The sequence below is a fragment of the Dermacentor silvarum genome, chromosome 5 (assembly GCF_013339745.2).
Source record: "Dermacentor silvarum isolate Dsil-2018 chromosome 5, BIME_Dsil_1.4, whole genome shotgun sequence".
NCBI lineage: Eukaryota > Metazoa > Arthropoda > Arachnida > Ixodida > Ixodidae > Dermacentor > Dermacentor silvarum.
The window spans coordinates 83,283,486-83,301,605 of NC_051158.1; the positions used below are offsets into that span (position 1 = coordinate 83,283,486).

The 18,120-nt window shown below is 48.9% G+C and overlaps 1 protein-coding gene across 1 annotated transcript; it reads right to left on the minus strand.

Moving 5' to 3' along the window:
- Nucleotides 1-3,964: 3,964 nt before the first annotated feature.
- Nucleotides 3,965-17,432, minus strand: LOC125945727 (putative nuclease HARBI1). The gene is made up of 4 exons (XM_049667984.1): nt 17,228-17,432; nt 5,053-5,372; nt 4,302-4,437; nt 3,965-4,029 (listed from the first exon to the last, which is right to left on the minus strand). The coding sequence occupies exons 1-4, from the start codon at nt 17,430-17,432 to the stop codon at nt 3,965-3,967; spliced, it is 726 nt and encodes a 241-aa protein (XP_049523941.1).
- Between the last annotated feature and the right edge of the window lie 688 nt (nt 17,433-18,120).

Sequence of the window (18,120 nt, forward strand, 5' to 3'; positions counted from 1 at the left end):
TACACGAGCGAAAAAGTAAATGGTTTTGGCTACGCGACACCATTTTTTACTGTACAGTTTGGTGACGTCACCGCAAACATTTTTTACAGGCTCACGGCAGGGTGTCCCAAGCAGAAGCAGGTCCCCCAGAATGGATGAGGTGGTAGCAGATCTATCTGCGAGTTACGGTCATTCAGTTGACCTGTATGACCAGAACCTAACTGTAAGAACAGGTTGTGATATGTGTTGCCACACTGATCACCTTATGTAGAGAGATACAAGTGCGAACATTCTTTGCATTTGAACTGCTGATACACATTCCAAAATGCACAGCATTGTGTTATTGCAGTGATTGCTCCACTTAACAGTGGTGTCGAAATTCAGTAACACCTTTGGCAACAATGTAACAATAATGCTGTATTCATTTCATATAACTTTCTTATAACGGTTCCACTGTGGATATGACTTTAATGCTCACAGCTACACTGAAAAAAGAACACCTTATTTTAACTTTTTATTGCAGAGAGGGCGACTAGGTTGTGTAGCAATGATCACGCGCGAATGTATGCACTGGACCATTGCACTGCAGCCTTGTATATTATCCAGGGGAAACAAATTATGCACGTAGACCCGTTAGCATCACTATACATACCACACGGTCGATGAAAGCAACTACAATTTCTCCCTAATTAACCTGCATAACCTAACAAGGAGGAAATGGGCTGTGTCGCGGAATTTGCTCGTGGGTGTACGTCGTGGGAAACCTTGATCTTCGAGCATTGAAAGTAAATGTAATCGCCCTGTTCAGAACAAAAATTGCATTGCGCAAATGTGTGCGTCCACATTACATGAACGCTTAAACGTTGAGGCAAGCCTTAGTCTAACTACACATATCTTTGAGCACTTTTTTGTTAAGCTTTGCATGGTATTGCTATTGTGTAGCTGCATATGGGTGCATGTGATGTGTACTTTAGTGAAGAAAACGTTAAAATTTATTCGTGAGGCTTTTGTTTCACAAATATTATAACTCTTTGCACCTTTTACAGTAAAGGTTCTGCAGGACTTCGCGACTGGTTTCCGGGCGCTCACCGATGCTATAGCTCAGCAGGCTGCTGACATCGCTCAGGTGGGAGACACCTTGCTCCGCCAAACTCTGGCCCAGGAACGCCTGGCTACTGCTGCAGAGCGACAAGTGCAGCAGAATGACATGATGCTGCAGGAACTCCGCACCTTGACTAGGATGGCCCCAGCATTGTTAGTACTGTTGCATCAGTCGCTTGGAAATGCGGTCAGCAGTCAGAGAAATGCGCCATAAATATGTAAAGCCAAATGGCTTTCTTCGCTTGTACCATTGTCTTTGTACCATTGGCATGTAGTGTGCCAAGCAGTTTTTTGTTCCTAAAGGAAACTTGTTTTCATCTAGTCTTGACAGTGTGTGCAAGCGAAGCTGCATTGTTTTGTTGGCCGAGAACATGTGCCGCACACAGTAATGGGGTCACAAAGGTTTAAACTCGCAATGACGACGTGTAGGGCTTACTGCTGCTGCGGTATCCTACCTCATGTTTTGCATCCGACTGTGATAAGACTTCAGTATCTATTGCTGCAGTATCCCACTGCATGCTTCATATTCAACTGTGATGCGAGGTGGACATGTATTGCTGCGGTATCCTACCTCATGTTTTACATCTGACTGTGATAAGAATTCAGTATCTATTGCTGCAGTATCCCACTGCATGCTTCATACTCAACTGTGATGCGACGTGGACATGTATTGCTGCGGTATCCTACCTCATGTTTTACATCTGACTGTGATAAGAATTCAGTATCTATTGCTGCAGTATCCCACTGCATGCTTCATACTCAACTGTGATGCGACGTGGACATGTATTGCTGCGGTATCCTACCTCATGTTTTACATCTGACTGTGATAAGACTTCAGTATCTAATGCTACAGTATCCCACTGCAGGCGTAATGCTCAACTGTGAAACGACTTCAATATCTCTTGCCGAGGTATCCTACGACATGATGCGGATTTATAGCTTTACCAACTCTTAATAGTAGGGTGGTTCATGTGGGAGTATAATGTATTCAGTCCATGTGCTGTGGTTGCAACAGAGCAAATTTATTTGTAATACATCAGTCTTATGCCATTATATGTACAATAAAGAAGCAATAAAGTTTACAGAACAACATTCCATGCTCTTCAATATATTTTCACAATGCTCAATCTTTTTCGGTGTACTTCAGACACATCGAAAGTACAGCAGCGGCCACCACCTACGGTAGCACGGTGGTCAGTGACCACATAACCCAACAAGCCAGTTGGGGACAGTTATGCAAATGAGTTAGGTTCGCAATTCACTGGGAGCACTTGTTGCATATTGCGAGTGGGGAACCAGTTATTAAAGCGAGGGTTCCTTCAACTTTCCTGCCAGTGCTGCTGGCTGTGTTGCCTTGATTCTGTGGGTAGTGGTGCATGGACCATTCTTAGTTGGTGGAGCGATTTGTCTGGTTAATTCCGATTACGAGACTCTTGCTGCCTATTAAATAGGTGTGGGGTTACCGGCACCTTGCAACCTTCTTAGACAAGCCGCCCCAAGCTGCATGAAACAGTACTAATAGGTATGTGATGCCCTTAGATGTCCGGGGACACATCTTCATCCAACTGAAAAGATGGGGTAACCCGTGGAACTTCTTTCGTGATTGGCAAACGGTCTTCCAATTAATTGATCCCCTTGAACGAGGTATTCCCAGTAAGCGAGAGTCATAAGCTCGCGTTGATTACGTTCCTGCCCTTCGTAGACACCGCACGTCACTACTGCCAACTGAATGATTTAGTCAGGTCTTCGGAGCGATGTCTGTTGTCAAGATGAGCAAACACTTCATTGGACTTGGAATAGACTGGAAAAACTTTATTTAGGTCCTGCAGGACGTGCTTAGGGCATTTCTGCATTGTCTTGTCGTGACGGTCTCTCGTAGTGATTCCACTGTCGTCATGCCCACGACTTTGAGAAAGTCAGCTATGCACAAACATTCACTGAGTCATCTTGCTACCACTACGTTTGCATCGTCAATGAATCACCGTCGTGCCTTCTCCGCGGTACTGTTGATTTCGTCGTAGTGATTTTACTGTTTGTCACGCCTTCGTCTTTATTCAATCATCGTCACGCAGTCACCTTCATGCCATAAGGGTTGTTCCGTCGTTGTAACACATGGCATGTGCACGATCGAGTGCGTCAAGTTTATGTTGAGCGAGGCAGTTCCAAGGAAAAATGTCTCCAACTGTGCCATGTAACCTCTATTTGCAAAATGTTGCCTGCATGGATAGTGTTCTTCGCTAACATCAATGCAAGCGGCACCATCTACAAGAGCTAGAGAGATTGTCGAAGCACATTGAATTTCGCAGACTTTCCATTATTCTCCAGTGGCACATGTTGTCAATGAATGTTTGCCAAAAGGCTAACACAAAGCCTAGAAAACTCGGGGGAATATTATTGCTAATTGGCACACACCCCGTTGGAGACGTGAACAATATGTGCATTCATGTTTGCCGCCGCCTCATTTGCCGGCGCATCCGTCTTCGCACGCTCTGCAAATATGCAATGTGAAGATTGCGAGGCAACCTGAACATGTTAATTATTGCAGAGCGAGCCTGCTTGGCGCTCTCGAACAAAGCGCTTGGAGGCGGCACCACTTGTGCCAAGGGCAGCGATGGGGCCTGTGGTGGCTGCACTTGTCTTGTTGCTGCATCACTCGTACAGCTTGTGTCGTCATCTTAAGGATCATCTGGCAGCGGATCCCCTGCCTGGAGACAGAGGTTGTGAAGCGCAGCACACGCCGCCACAATGGTGGCTGCTTTGCGGGGTGAGTAGTGCAACGTACGGTACCTCTGCAGGCACATAAAACGGCTTTTTAGGATGCCTATGCATCTTTCAGCCGCATTCCTGACGACGGCGTGTGCTTCATTGTAGCGCCCCTCTGCTGTCAGCCGTGTCGGGTGTCCGGGCACAGGAGGAGAAGCCAGGGCTCCAGAGGGTACCCCGAATCTCCTGCATTTACAAAAAATGTTTGAGATGTCAATGATTCATTGTGCGAAATTTTGATAGGAACCGCTGCAAACAGAAAAAAAAATGTATTGCAGCACAGAAATGCCTGGCTGATGCAGGGTATAAATGAAAGAGGTAAACAAACGCATTGCTAACTAATAGTGTGTCTTCCGCACGGCATAAAGTTCCTATTTGTAGATTAATATGAAAAATCCTGTTCGTATTGAACCTACACAACACATAAGGGAAATGTGCGCTATCATTGCTACACTTACCAAGCAAGAACTCGTCATTCAGGAAGCCACACGTCAGGCGGCGGCGCAATGCCGAGTGCCTCCAGACGAAGGAATCGTGGCATGATCCTGGCATGCGAGGGTCTATGGCCACGATCCTTAGGTCCGCATCACACACCTGCGAGAGGGAGTCAAATGGTCTCTTCAGCGTTCACCTTCTGTTGCCCATTGCTTAAGGATGATAACACGTACAAACAGAGTGCTTTACCGAACGCTGCTTGCACGGATATGTGCATTTCAAAGTAAGTGCCGAAATACACTAGTGATGGGATATGCCAGCCTGTGTGGAATTCCTACGCATTCGTAAAGATACGCTAAAGCATGTATCCATCATTTTCACATTTACGTGCACAAGCCGCATCACATGCCACTTCACTATGTAGTTACTGATACCACACAGGCTACACACTGCTACCACGGAAGCTACACAGCTACTCGTCAGGAATTGACGTCCGTACACGACCATAAACGCATTATTTAGATAGCATTGACCGTAATATGAGCAACATTTGAACCCCAAACAAGTTCGGGTATGCTACATTTCTAGCTATGCGACAGGGGGTTATTTTCCCCGCGCCTTTTTCAACAAGCCTAAGAAACATCGTTCGTCTCGCACCATCCATGGGGACTCGACACCACGCAACTAATTTCGCGTCACAGGTGCTCTTTGTATACTTTAAATGGACCCGCTAACGATTCAGACCAAGGACTGTGTTTGAAATTGTTTACTTACCACCATGCAATTCAAGGCGTAAAATCCCTTGCGGCTCCAGTACGCCTCGGTTTCCGCGGGGCTCATTTTTCGCGGCCGGACGATGGCAATTAGTGTTCCGTCAACACAGCCGACGACCCCAGGGAGCTTGCCACGTTCAAGGAAGCGTTGCTTGACCGCCACCTTTTCTACCGCCACCTTTTCTGTGTCCGTCGGAAACTTCACCCATCCCTTTGCTTTGCCGACCGTTGCAATGGCTTCAGCAACGGAAAAAATTATGCGGCTAACTGAGGGCTGGGACAGGGCGACAGTTTCCTCGTTGGCCACGGACTGCTGGAAACCTCCAGTCGCAAAAAAAAAAAAAAAAAAAAACGCAACGCACAGAGCACTTTTTTCACAGTGTCAATGCCACCAGCGCGTTGCGGCCCCAACACACACTCAAGTTCCTCGCACAGGCGGAGCACTGTCTCTTTCGAGAGTCGGAATTGTCGCCTGAATTCCTCGTCCGTCATCTCAAAGGCCTCTTGTCGGTGTCGACGTCGTCGCTCTCTCTCTCACAGGCTCGCTAAAAGCGCGAGAACAGGCGCCACAGACACCGGACACGCTGCCATTTTGCTCTGAGTGCCGCGATCTCGCCCGTGCACACGACACGCACAGGCTCTGCACACGGCACAGCGCGCTTCGGATCAGACCGAAGCAGCGCGCGCGGCTTCGCTTCGTAGCAGACGACAAATTCAGTTTCCGCGTGATTGACATGTGCGTGAAGTCATCAAAAAATGCGTTCGCGCCCTGAGGCGATGGCGTCACCCAGGCGGCGACCAATCGCTGCACGCAAACCGAAGCCTTCGAAAACCGAAGCGTTACAGAATACGGCCCCTGGGCATACCCTCACTTGGCGTGCTACGTGCTACCAGGGACCACAACAGCTGCGCCCCACGTCTTGGTAGGAGACGAAGCATTTCAGTTGCGCAGAGACTTCATGCGGCCATTCCCGTCCAAGCATCTTGAAGACGAGAAAGGGGTGTCTAACTACAGTTTGAGCCGAGCAAGGTATGGTGTTATCCTGATTACTAGGTGCAATGATGACCGTCGGTGGCATTCAGAGTGCAATGTGCGGCGACGCAAGGGTATAAGACATGCCGTTTGCAACTTTTGAGTAGGAACAGGTATTCAGTGCGAAAGGCACATACCACATACACGAGAAAAGAATTGTACAGGACGGTGTTGCGAACACGCTCACTGTCGTTTCACTATACATAGTTTGCACGTGACGTCAAATCCGCCGCCTGCCCCGACCGTCCGCCATCGCTAGGCACCTCGCTACTAGCCGCTGGCCCGTTGCGTTTGTGCTCGGCGTTCGTTTCTACGTGTTAGCGCCGCGTGTTTGCTATCGTGAAAGCTTTGCGATGGCAAAAGTCAGGAGCCCTGCATTTTGCAATTTCTATACGTGGACGAGCTTGTAGGGCCGACGCGGACTCGCTACAAAGAAAAGGTCGGAATGTGCGACCGCGTGGACCCATACTAGCTGCACGTTGGCGTGGATAACACACCCGGCCACGACGTAGGTGGATATTATCTTGTCCCGTCCACGAGCTACGTCACGCTGAACGAAATAAAGGCTTACAAATCGCTGAAGGCGCACAATTCACGAGCGGTTGGATGAGGAAGGTTGCAGCGAAGCGCCTGTCGTCGGGTCTTACCATCGCCCTCGGCGAGGTGAGCCAATGAAAGCATATGTTTCTTGGCGTGCGGCAGAGAAAACTATCTCAGTATTTTTTGCGCTGCTTCATTCAGGGAAAGCTTTCTTGCCACAATGGTTCACCTATATGCACTTTTTCCCCAAGATTCAAAACGTGTGTTCGTTTCTTTCTGCGAGTTTTGGTTTAGAGTTAGGTGCATGTCCGTGCATGTGAATGTTGTTGCGTTAAATAGAAGTAGCCCACTATATTAAAAGCATGCAGACATTCAAATATTGCTTAGCATATCCCTAAGCGAAGCACACATACCAACAAATGACGATGCGAAGCAGTTTGTTGGCCGTTAAAAAAAATTGGGGTTTTCCGTGCTAAAATCACGATCTAATTGTGAAACACGCGGCAATGGAGGGTTCCGGGATAATTTTGACCGCCCAGAGTTCTTTAACGTGCACTACAACACAAGTACACGGGCGTTTTTCAGAGCGGTAAAGGCGACTATGCGTGTGGGAGCGGGCGGTCACCAACCAGTACGGGGCTTTCTCTGCCGCCCTTTTACGATCATGCGTGATGTGCAGTGTTTTGGCGTGTTATATACTCGCCCGAAACAAAGTGACGACACGCACGTTGTTCAGATCCTTCCGATTTATCCGGGAAAGCCACAGGCACCGACGTTTCTCCGACAGCATTCTTGTGTGTTCGCACTGCCATGTTCTACGTTTGGTGTGGACCTACGCCCGGTTCTGCGAAGCTCGGCTTCGCGGCAGCGGTACCTCTTGTGCAGCAACCGAAAATCGCGCAGATTGGCATGATCACGACGCGAGAAGGAACTTCGGATCAACAACGCGTCAGCGCGCGCAGCCTGCCCCAGCACGCTTCCGCAGGCCCGCAGGTGCCTAAAGATGGCGGACAGGCTCGCGGACCGGTGCGGAAGTGACGCACGTGCAAACTATGTATACACCGTTCACAAATGATGCCATCGCCTCCACTACAACCGAAAGAAAGCATGTCGTACGCCAGGGCTTCCTCGTTGCTCTTGCTGCCTCCACCAGTTCAGCTCCTACGAGCCTACCGCACATAGCGATTGCCAGGACTCAACTTCCCGCAGCCAACGTTCTGCTGACTTGTGTATACAAACCTGCGCTAGACAAAGCTTTTAAAAATCCAGTGTGCACAGCAGCTGGGCAAATCAGCACTGTTTCATTCTTGAGAGCCTCGAGTTACAGACGAAACGAGCGCATAGCAAACAATTCATTGAAACCAAACGTGGACAATTTTCATGAAAGCTTCGAGATGGCAGAAGCTTGTAGAGTTCCAAGTCATAAATCACAAACGAAGGCTGCCTTTCGAAGCAAACATCGCAAGCCCGCCAGTTGTTGACGAAGCGCGCTAAATTTGCAAGGAGAGCTCGGCTACGCGCGATGTGCGCTCCTGCTCCAATGGATCTTGTTCCGCCAGCTGACAAGCTAGGAAAAAGATATTCCGGGCTTGTCGCAGGAAAAACTTGCGCACACAGCGCTGTCTTGCCAATTTGCATGACCTTCGCGTTACTGTGGGGAAAATAGAACGTGATGGGAATCTAATGTTGGCAGTTGAAAACATTGGAGACGGCGAGAAGAGCACGTCGACCTGCTATTGACAGAAATTCATTTATGCAGCAATTCGAAAAAACGTTTCTCTCAAAAAGAGGGGTGCAAGGACGCCATGGAGAAAACATTGTCAAATGACAAATGGTTACACAGCGCCTTTATTTGATGCCGTAGTTAACACAGTTCGCATAACACAACATGTCCGGTACTAAGTGATCTACTCACGACTATGTTTAACTGAAACGAATCAAACTACTTCCTTTAGGTTTGCATCAAACGCAATGCAAGTCAGGCGATTCGGTACAATTGCATGTTAAGCAAAAGTAAAAATCAAAAACGCACTACGGAAAAAAATCTGACAAGATCGTACTCATGCCGAAGTTTATTAGGAGTCCAACAGACGAAAAATATGTTTACATAAACGGCACAGCAGGTTAGAAAAGTCGCTACTACGTATGCACCTACACCGAGAACAAGTGAGAAACACACAAGCGCGAATTCATTACTGAAAGTTAATTACAATTGTACAACATAGAGTTTGCTGGAGTTCACATAAACCGGATAGCACGTAAAAGTCGGTACAACTGCAAGTGAACCTACAGCCAGAACAAATTACATGAAACAAGAAGGAAAGAACCACACGAGCACGAACACCTGACTGGATGTGTATCACATAAAATATGTTTCCTTGGGGTTGACACAGAACGTATTTTTGGACGTTTTGTGACTTTCCAACCTAACTATACAGCTTTTCCACGTGCCTCCCGTACGCCTCGTGCACAACCGTAGTGCGTAACAGATAAGGCGTTTCGGCAGCGCGGCGTATTCGTGCCACTTCTGCATTGCGACGGCATCTATCGGCTTTCCGCATGAACACTTGCGAATCCTACTCACACGCGCCGACTCCCGCTTGAAAGTCTCGGCTGCAGACGATGAGCCTTCACCACATCATCGTCCACACGTCGGCTTCGTTCCCCCGATTGCTGCGTCGGTCACTCTTAGGACGGCCGTTCTGGCAACAGCAGCAGCGGTTTTGCACAGCGTCGCTGAAGCACGGTCCACCACGAACGAAATAGCAAGGGCAACTGACTGAGGCGAACGCGCCGTCGGAGCGGGGAGAGGAGAGGGGACCGAGCCAGGCGCCGCAGCGAATGGTGAGCCCGCGTTCCCCATCACGCCACTCCGCCACAGCAAATCACCAACCGCCAATCGCGCTCGCCCGAATCCGGTGGGATCCGGTGAGCCGGCGCCTCCGGTGAGCCACCGAGGGGGCGGATGGCGTCACCGCCGGCTCACCCTGTGTGGGTCGGTCAGCTGTGCCGCTGTGGCGCTGCCCCCTGACGCGCCACCTCGGCAAAACTGACGCTAGGCAGGCCATCACAGTTGACGCAGTGTGGAGTGTTTTCGCACGTTTCACCGGAACTACATTTAGCACATGTCTGTCGCCCTTGGCAGTTCTGGGAACTGTGGCCGAAACGCGGATGATGATGATGATATGTGTTTTTTGTGGCGCAAGGGCCAGGTATGGCCAAAGAGCGCCATGACTGATAGTGCTGTGTTAAGCGCTGATTGATTTGTTGCGATGATAGGGTGTAACATGGCTGTAAAGTGGCCTAAAATCAATCGCTATCGTAGGAGCGTAAAACGATATATAGTGTAAAATTATGACAGTGATATGTGGAGTGGTCTATGGGTACAGTACGAATGACAAGTGATCATGAGGCTAGAATGCAAGAATATGGAAATAAGCACGTATGCCTCCTTAGGCCTTTGAGCCCAAAGGCTGGGAGGCAGGTGCTTTCTGTAATGCAGCTACCGCAGCAGAAACCTCTGTTAGGAGGCCGTGCTACGAATTTCCTGGGGCTATAACATGAAACCTGTGTACATCTTTTAAAAATTCGAACAAGGATTGGTAATTAAAGAGAGGTTCTATACCTAAGATCATTTGAGGGTGAAGTGGAATTTGCTGTTGTTGTGGTAATGGAAAGTGCTTTTTCCTATTAGCGTTTAATTCAGTACATTGCAGCAGGACGTGAAGCACGGTAAGTGGCTCACCACATTCATCACACGTGGGTGGATCACCACCGGACAAGAGGTAAGCGTGTGTACTGTATGTGTGTCCTATCCTAAGTCTGCAAAGTGTTACTTCTGTGCGGCGGTTCTTTGATACCGGCGGCCAGTTGCCAAGATACGGTTTGATAACGTGTAGTTTATTTTCTGTTTCTCTATCCCACAACCGCTGCCAGTAAGCCCTGAGCTTTTTCTTTAGGGCGGGCTTGAGGTCCATTACAGGGACAGTCGTGGAAGAGTTGACAACGTTCGCGTGGACGGATGTGGCTAGCTGGTCAGCCATTACGTTTCCTTCAACCTCTCGGTGCCCCGGCACCCAGCATACCACGATATGTTGCTTGGACGCATACGTGGCGCATAGTACTGAGTAAAGGGATGCAATTACAGGATTTTTATATTTTTTCAGTTTTCAAAGCGTTTACGACGCTCAAAGAGTCTGTGTATATAACTGCCCTTGGAATATTAAATTCTTTAATGTGTTTAACGGCGGCCAATATCGCATGGGCCTCTGCTGTGAAAATACTTGTGTTAGGGTGCAGAACACCGGCATCCGAAAATGATGGACCGACCGCTGCGTAAGACACGCCGGAATTACACTTCGATGCATCTGTAAAAAATTCAGGAGAGGAGTATTTGTGCTGCAGTTCGAGGAAGTACATTCGGATATGCGCGACAGGTGCGCGCTTTGTAATAGCTACGAAAGATGTGTCACAGTGTATAAGTTGCCACTGCCACGGCGGGGGCCGTATAGCAGGGGGCATTAGGTGGTATTCAGACAGTGGAACCCTTGTTTCGTCAGCTATGTCTCTAACACGCAGTGAAAAAGGCTGTGCCACTCTGGGCCGGTTGCAGAATAGTTGAGAACTGGACAAATCATTTATGGTGGAATGCGCGGGCTGCTCACTGTTTGCGTTCACTATCAGAAAATACATGAAAGACGAATATGTTCTCTGCAGATGAAGTGACCACTCATCCGATTCAACGTAAAGGCTTTCCACTGGGCTTGTTCTAAAGGCGCCTGTGGACAGGCGAATGCCTAAGTGGTGGACAGGGTCCTGCATCTTCAGAGCAGTTGGAGTAGCCGACTGGTAAACAATGGCTCCATAGTCTAGTCGTGTGCGCACGAGGCTTTTGTACAAGTTCATAAGACATTTTCTATCACTACCCCAGGTTGTGCGTGACAGCACCTTTAAGATATTCATTGTTTTCATACATTTGTTTTAATATACTTTATGTGCTGCTGTACAAAGGTTAATTTTGCGTCTAAAATTATGCCTAAAAATTTATGTTCCCTGTTTACAGGCAGACGCTCACCACGCAACACAATTTCAGGATCAGGGTGCAGGCCTCTTTTTCTGGAGAAAACTACACAGGCGCTTTTTTGTGGGTTCAGTTTGAACCCGTTCTCATCAGCCCATTTGGAGACCTTATTGAGACCAAGCTGGACGTGTCGCTCACACATTGCGAGAGAACATGATTGGAATCCGATCTGCACATCGTCAACATATGTTGAATAGAAGATGTTACGTGGTATGTATAGGCGAAGAGAATTCATTTTTACTATAAAGAGCGTGCAGCTGAGCACCCCGCCCTGCGGCACTCCAGTTTCCTGTACAAATTTCTGTGACAACACGTTGCCCACTCGAACACGGAATGCGCGATTAGACAGATAACTTTCGACAACATTGAACATATTACCGCGTATACCTAAGTGTGAGAGGTCTCTCAATATCCCAAACCGCCACGTAGTATCATAGGCTTTCTCCATATCAAGGAATACAGATAAGAAAAACTGCTTATGAACAAAAGCTTCACGGATACGTGCCTCGATACGTATGAGGTGGTCACTGGTGGATCGGCCCTCCCGAAATCCGCACTGGTATGGGTCGAGCAATTTCTTTGATTCGAGGAAGTGTAGTAAGCGACAGTTAATCATTTTTTCAAATGCTTTGCAGAGGCAGCTTGTTAACTATAGGTCTGTAACTTGATACAGAGGAAGGATCCTTTCCGTGCTTCAGAATTGGAATTATAATAGCCTCCTTCCAAACAGAGGGGATCTCGCCGGAAAACCATATAACGTTGTAAGGGAAAGGAAGGTTTGTGTTTCGGAGGGTAGTTGTTTCAGCATATCATATATTATGCGGTCTGAACCTGGAGCGGATGTATTGCAACAGTTCAGTGCTGCCTGCAGTTCTGCTATGCAAAATGGTTTGTTGTACGCCTCACTTCCTGCACATTTTCTTTCTAGCTTTTGTTGTTCTATTCGCGTTTTGTAATTTAGGAAGGTTTCGGAGTAGTGTGAGGAGCTCGATATGTGTTCAAAATGAGCACCAAGAAAGTTTGCTTGATCTTCCAGGCTTTCTCCGTGGCTGTTTACTAAAGGCAGGGAATACGTTTGTTGCCCGTTAACTTTCTTATTCCATACTTTCCATTCGTCTGTGTACGAGTTGATGCTTGATATAAACTTTGCCCAACTCTCTCGTCTTGCTTGTCGGCGCGTTCTCCTTGCCTGCGATTTGACAAGCTTAAAGTTTTCCAGGTTTTCTGCTGTTGGAGATTCGCGAAGCAGCGCCCACGCTTTGTTCTGGTTCCTCCGTGCTTACCTACATGCATCGTTCCACCAGGGAACACGCCGCTTGGAGCCCATGCCGCTCGCTTCAGTAATACATTTACAGGCGGCATCAAGTATGAAAGCTGTAAAATATTTAACAGCATCATCTATGGTTAGACCGGACATCTCAGCCCACGTCATGTGAGTAAGAGTTCGGTACCGTTCCCAATCGGCTGAGTCAACCTTGCACCGAGGGACCTGCGGGGGATGCTGATCTTGTTTCGGCGTACTCAGGATTATTGGGAAGTGGTCACTCCCATACGGGTTATTAAGCACATTCCATTTAAAATACGGTAAAAGCGTCGGCGATAAAATGCTAAGATCTATGGCAGAGTATGACTTGTTAGCCAGGTTAAATACGTGGGCTCCTTCGTATTCAAGAGACATGCTCCAGAGGAAAAAACGAGCTGTTCAAGAACGCGACCTCGCGCATCACAGCGTGAATCGCCCCACAAACAACTGTGCGCATTAAAATCACCAAGAATCAGATAGGGCTCTGGGAGCTCATCTATTAATGATTCTAAGTCACGTCTGTGAAGCTGATAGTGTGGTGGTATGTACAAGGAACAGATGGTAATGATATTGTTTAAAAGTACGGCTCGAACGGCCACTGACTCAAGGGCCGTTTGGAGCTTCAAATGCTGACACGCTACACTTCTATCAGCAATGATAGCTACACCGCCAGATGATGCAACAGCATCCTCACGGTCTTTTCGGAAATTCATGTATTGACGGAGGAAATTGATATGCTTGCAAGTTAAGTGTGTTTCTTACACACACAGCACTGTAGGATTAAACTTAGAGAATTTCTTGGACGTCATCTAGGTTTCTTAATAGTCCTCTAATATTCCACCGTATGATGTTGTCCATGTTGAGAAAAAAATATGTGCTGCGTGTCTCAAAAGGGAGGAGAGTGACTTACTTTACAGAGCCTTTGTTAGGCCCTGTAATTGGTGTTTTGTCTTTTTTGGAGCGGTCAAGGGAACCTCGCCGCTCCATCGCCGCTACTAGCGCCGTTTGGCTTGGACTGGTGTCCATAGTCTCTTGAGAGGCACTGGACACCCGCTCCAAAGAGCGATGTGTGCGTCGCGTAGACTTCGTCTCGAGCGACGAAGTCTTCGTCCCCACCGGACCGGAGGTCGACAGGACCCCTGTGGTCTCTCTGCGGTGCCCTGGCTGCTGCCGGAGCTTGTAGAGGCCACTGGTGTGGACAGTTTGAGAGATGGCAGGGCAGCGTTGGCTGCTCCCACCTTAGGGGCGGGTGGCGTTAGCCTCGGCACGCTAGGCGTGGTCCGGGCTACCGCCAGAGGCCGTTGTGGTGCCGCCCCCCGTTGCACCACTTCGGCGAAAGATGTTTTGAGCAAGAATAACGAGGAGATACGTTGTCGTGCTTCACGGAACGTTATGTTCTCCTTCACTTTTACAGTAATTATTTCTTTTTCTTTCTTCCAGGCTGGACAAGCTCTGGAGTATGCAGGGTGACTGCCATCGCAGGTAGCACAATGTACCTCGTCATTATTGCAATCGTCAGAAGAGTGACCGGTTGTGCCACACTTTGCGCACATAAGCTGCAGCTCTGGGATGCGTGACCAAATCTTTGACATTTGAAGCAACGTCGCGGGTTCGGAATGTATGGTCCAACATGAAGTTTTATGTAGCCAGTTTCAAGAGTCTCGGGTAAAGTAGTTAAACTGAAAGTGAGTATTAAATGCTTTGTTGGGATTTCGTTGTCATTCCGTCTGATTTTGATGCGCTGCACATGGATTACCCCTTGGTCCTTCCATCCATCCAGGAGTTCTTCTTCATTCAATGTCATTAGGTCTTCGTCTGATACTACGCCTTTTACTGTGTTCATTGTTCGATGTGCGCTTACAGAAACAGGGATGTTACCAAAGGCTACGAGGTGTGCGAGTCTGTTGTATTGTTCTTTGTCTTTTAGTTCGAGGAGCAAATCTCCACTTGACATCTTTGTTACCTTATAACCAGCTCGGATGGTCTCTTTTAGGCACTTGGCCACAAGAAATGGGGAAATTGCTCTAGCTTTCGTAGATGACTGCTCACAGTGAAGGATGTGGAATTTCGGGAAAGTTTCTTTGTTTTTGGGACAGAATAGCGAGGTTGCGTCGGTGCGTACCCTTTTCGAGGCACGATCGGTAGAAAAGGGGTTTGAGGATCCCATGGAAAGAAATTATTCATTCGGCAACGGCGTCTGCCACCCACCACGGAGCTCAACAACGGGCCGTGGCAGAACATGAAAAAGGTCTGCACAGCGCCAGCAGTATGCCGTTACTATAACCTAATATGGTATACCCAAGGTAGGACAGCAACACCAGGTTAACCCTTGCCGCCAGGAAAAGTCGAAGTGAATGGAAAGATGAGAGGACAGGAAAGATTAAAAGTGAAAGGGAAAGACGAAGATGAGGGTAGAGAGAGAGACAGGAAAAGGCAACTACCGATTTCCCCCGGTTGGGTCAGTCCGGGGGTGCCGTCTACGTGAAGCCGAGGCCAAAGAGGTGTGTTGCCTCCGCTGGGGGGCCATAAAGGTCCGAACACCAAGCTTCGGCTCAACTTCCAGGATCCCCTTTTCCCCGGACACGGCTAAGCCACACACGGTTAAGCGTGGGAGGGTCCGACCCTCGTGTGCTCGGGTACGCGGTGGCGCGGCCCAGGAATGGGTACCAACGTTATGGTACAGAAGTCTTGAAAACACAGACACTTCAACAAATCTAATTAGGCAGTTGAATTGAGCGTAGTCATTTGGACGTAATTAGGCAGCAAACGTTAGGTAGTTGAAGGAAGGTTCGTTGTCTCGGAAACAATGGTGCCTCGAATCTTGGAACCTTATCATGGCTCCCCGGACTCTGGCGGGCACGAAGGGTTCTAGCGAACGTATAGCGAGATTCTTCAGCGTTTCCGGTGGAAACACTTGAAAGACGACGTCCAGCGATACGGCCAGTCTTGCCAACAATGTCAAGTCCATAAAGTACCATCAGAGAACAGACGAGATGGTCCTACCTCGCAATTCTGGCATACCGTTTGAAGTCATCCAGGTAAATTTTGCAGAGCTTAAGAAAAAGGCTACAGGAGTAAGAAAAACAGTATTTCCTAGTGGCAATAGACCAGTGCACTAGAATAGTGGCTGCACGACCAGATAGGGAAGACGCAAATAGTGTGATTGCCCTTTTGAGCCGAGAGATGTAAGAATACCAAAGTAGTAATATCAGACAATGAACCAGCTTTCATAAGCAAGTGTCTGCAAGAGTGGGCGATGGAACGAGGAGTTGTTTGGGACGCTGCGCGCCCGACCATCCTGCAGGAAATGGCATGGCTGAAAGAATCATACGAGACTTGAAACAGTTTATTTCCATGTATCCCAGTTTTAAAGGCGGATGGAAGTGCTGCTTGGAGGCCGCTGTATCTCATCACAATCGGTCACACACTGCGATAATTCCGCGCCGTCCCTATTTCGCAGCATTTGGAAAGACACCGGTGCTCGCTGCTGATCAACAGCTTGGTATTGCTGACCACATGCAATTGTGCGAGAAGCGGAAAACTGCGGAAGCATACCAGCGAAGATATGAAGAGGCATTTCGACCGCCGCCACAACACGCGGATACCCCGTTATACAGCTCAACGATTTAGTATCTCGTCGTCTGCGCCTGCATAGGGCGCGTTTATAGTACATTTTCTCGCTCTCGGATAGCAAGCGCTTGCGTGGCTCAGGGAATATGTGGCTGAATGGGGTTGGTCGACAGCTGTTTTTGAGACACAACCTGCTACAGCACCGCGGCATTGTGCTTGTGATAGAACGCTAGTGTTATCTCTGACCACCACGTACTTGGTCAGTGTGATGTGTAGTGCGCGACACGGTGCGGTGGTAGGAGACGGTGATATGTGTTGCCCGACAAGGTGCGGTGGATTGAGACAAGAAGCAGACCACAAGGAGAGCGCGCGCCGAGGTAAATTCCGTGTTGGCTAAAGACGACAACGTCGAAGTGCACGTGAACACGCGGCACCAGAAGAAAAAGAAATGAAAGACATCCAATCGCAAGACAACACGAAACCTCAAGCAGCCAATGAGGAAAGGACAAATCGGTCAGAGTGGCAGAAAGCGAGGCACGCTGGCAGACGGGGGGAAGAGTTCCAGAAGCGGCACCAGGAGAAGGTCGGCCACCGGACCGGGGGTTGAAGACGGGCCGTCGGGTTCCAGACCCGAGCCACCAGGACTTCACCTGACCGGGGCCTCCCGCTAACCCATTCCTGGACGTCGCCACCCCATTTGTTCGGGAACTGCTGCCCGAGGCCGGCGAGCAACTGCGCCCGTGGGGAGAACGTGAGCTGTCGGGCTACGGGCCCGAGTTCCACGACCAGCAGCCCGGCCAAAACGCCCCGCCGCCGTCTGCCTGTGCTGCCGGGCCGCCTGTCTTCACCCTCCATGCCAGGGCTGCCACGCCTTGGTAGCCTCTACTGGCGGTCCGATACACCGACCTTTGGTTAGATCGACGCCACTTCTTGAACCGTCTCGTCTCCGCTTCTCCGCGTCGAGACTGTTGTACGCCCACACCCTCGCTGCCTGCCCGAACTTGCATATTATCATTAGCGTTCTAGCTCCGAGTGTGTTTCGTAGTATGAATTCTTTTTGAGTGTTTATTTTATGGTTTTTGTCTCGTTCTAGTTGTACTAATGTTTCTGTGTATTATCCAACAAACGGCTTTGTTTTTAATCGGGTTCTCGGAGGCTCCGCCTAAGAGAACCGTCTGAAACGTTAAAAGAATTTGTCATCACAAATTTTCGTCCACAGCGACAGGACAAAGCCGTTCGTTTGGATTTTATTGTTAATTCTAACGGCTCGGAACCATGGCTAGCACGCGAGAAATGTTAGCTTTAGCTGAACGCATGGCGCTGGAAGGAGCCGAGTTAAAGGCGTGGTTGGACGAGCAGGAGGCACGAGCGCGCGAAGAATGGGCTGCGGAACGCGAAGCTTAAAAGGCGCAGCTTGCACCCGAGCATAAGAATTTACAGTTGCGGATAGAAGTCGCAGAAGCGGAGGGCAATCGTGGAGAGACAAGTCAGCGGCAATTAGAACTGGAGGAGCGAACGCTTCAGTTGCGCCTTCAAATGGCTG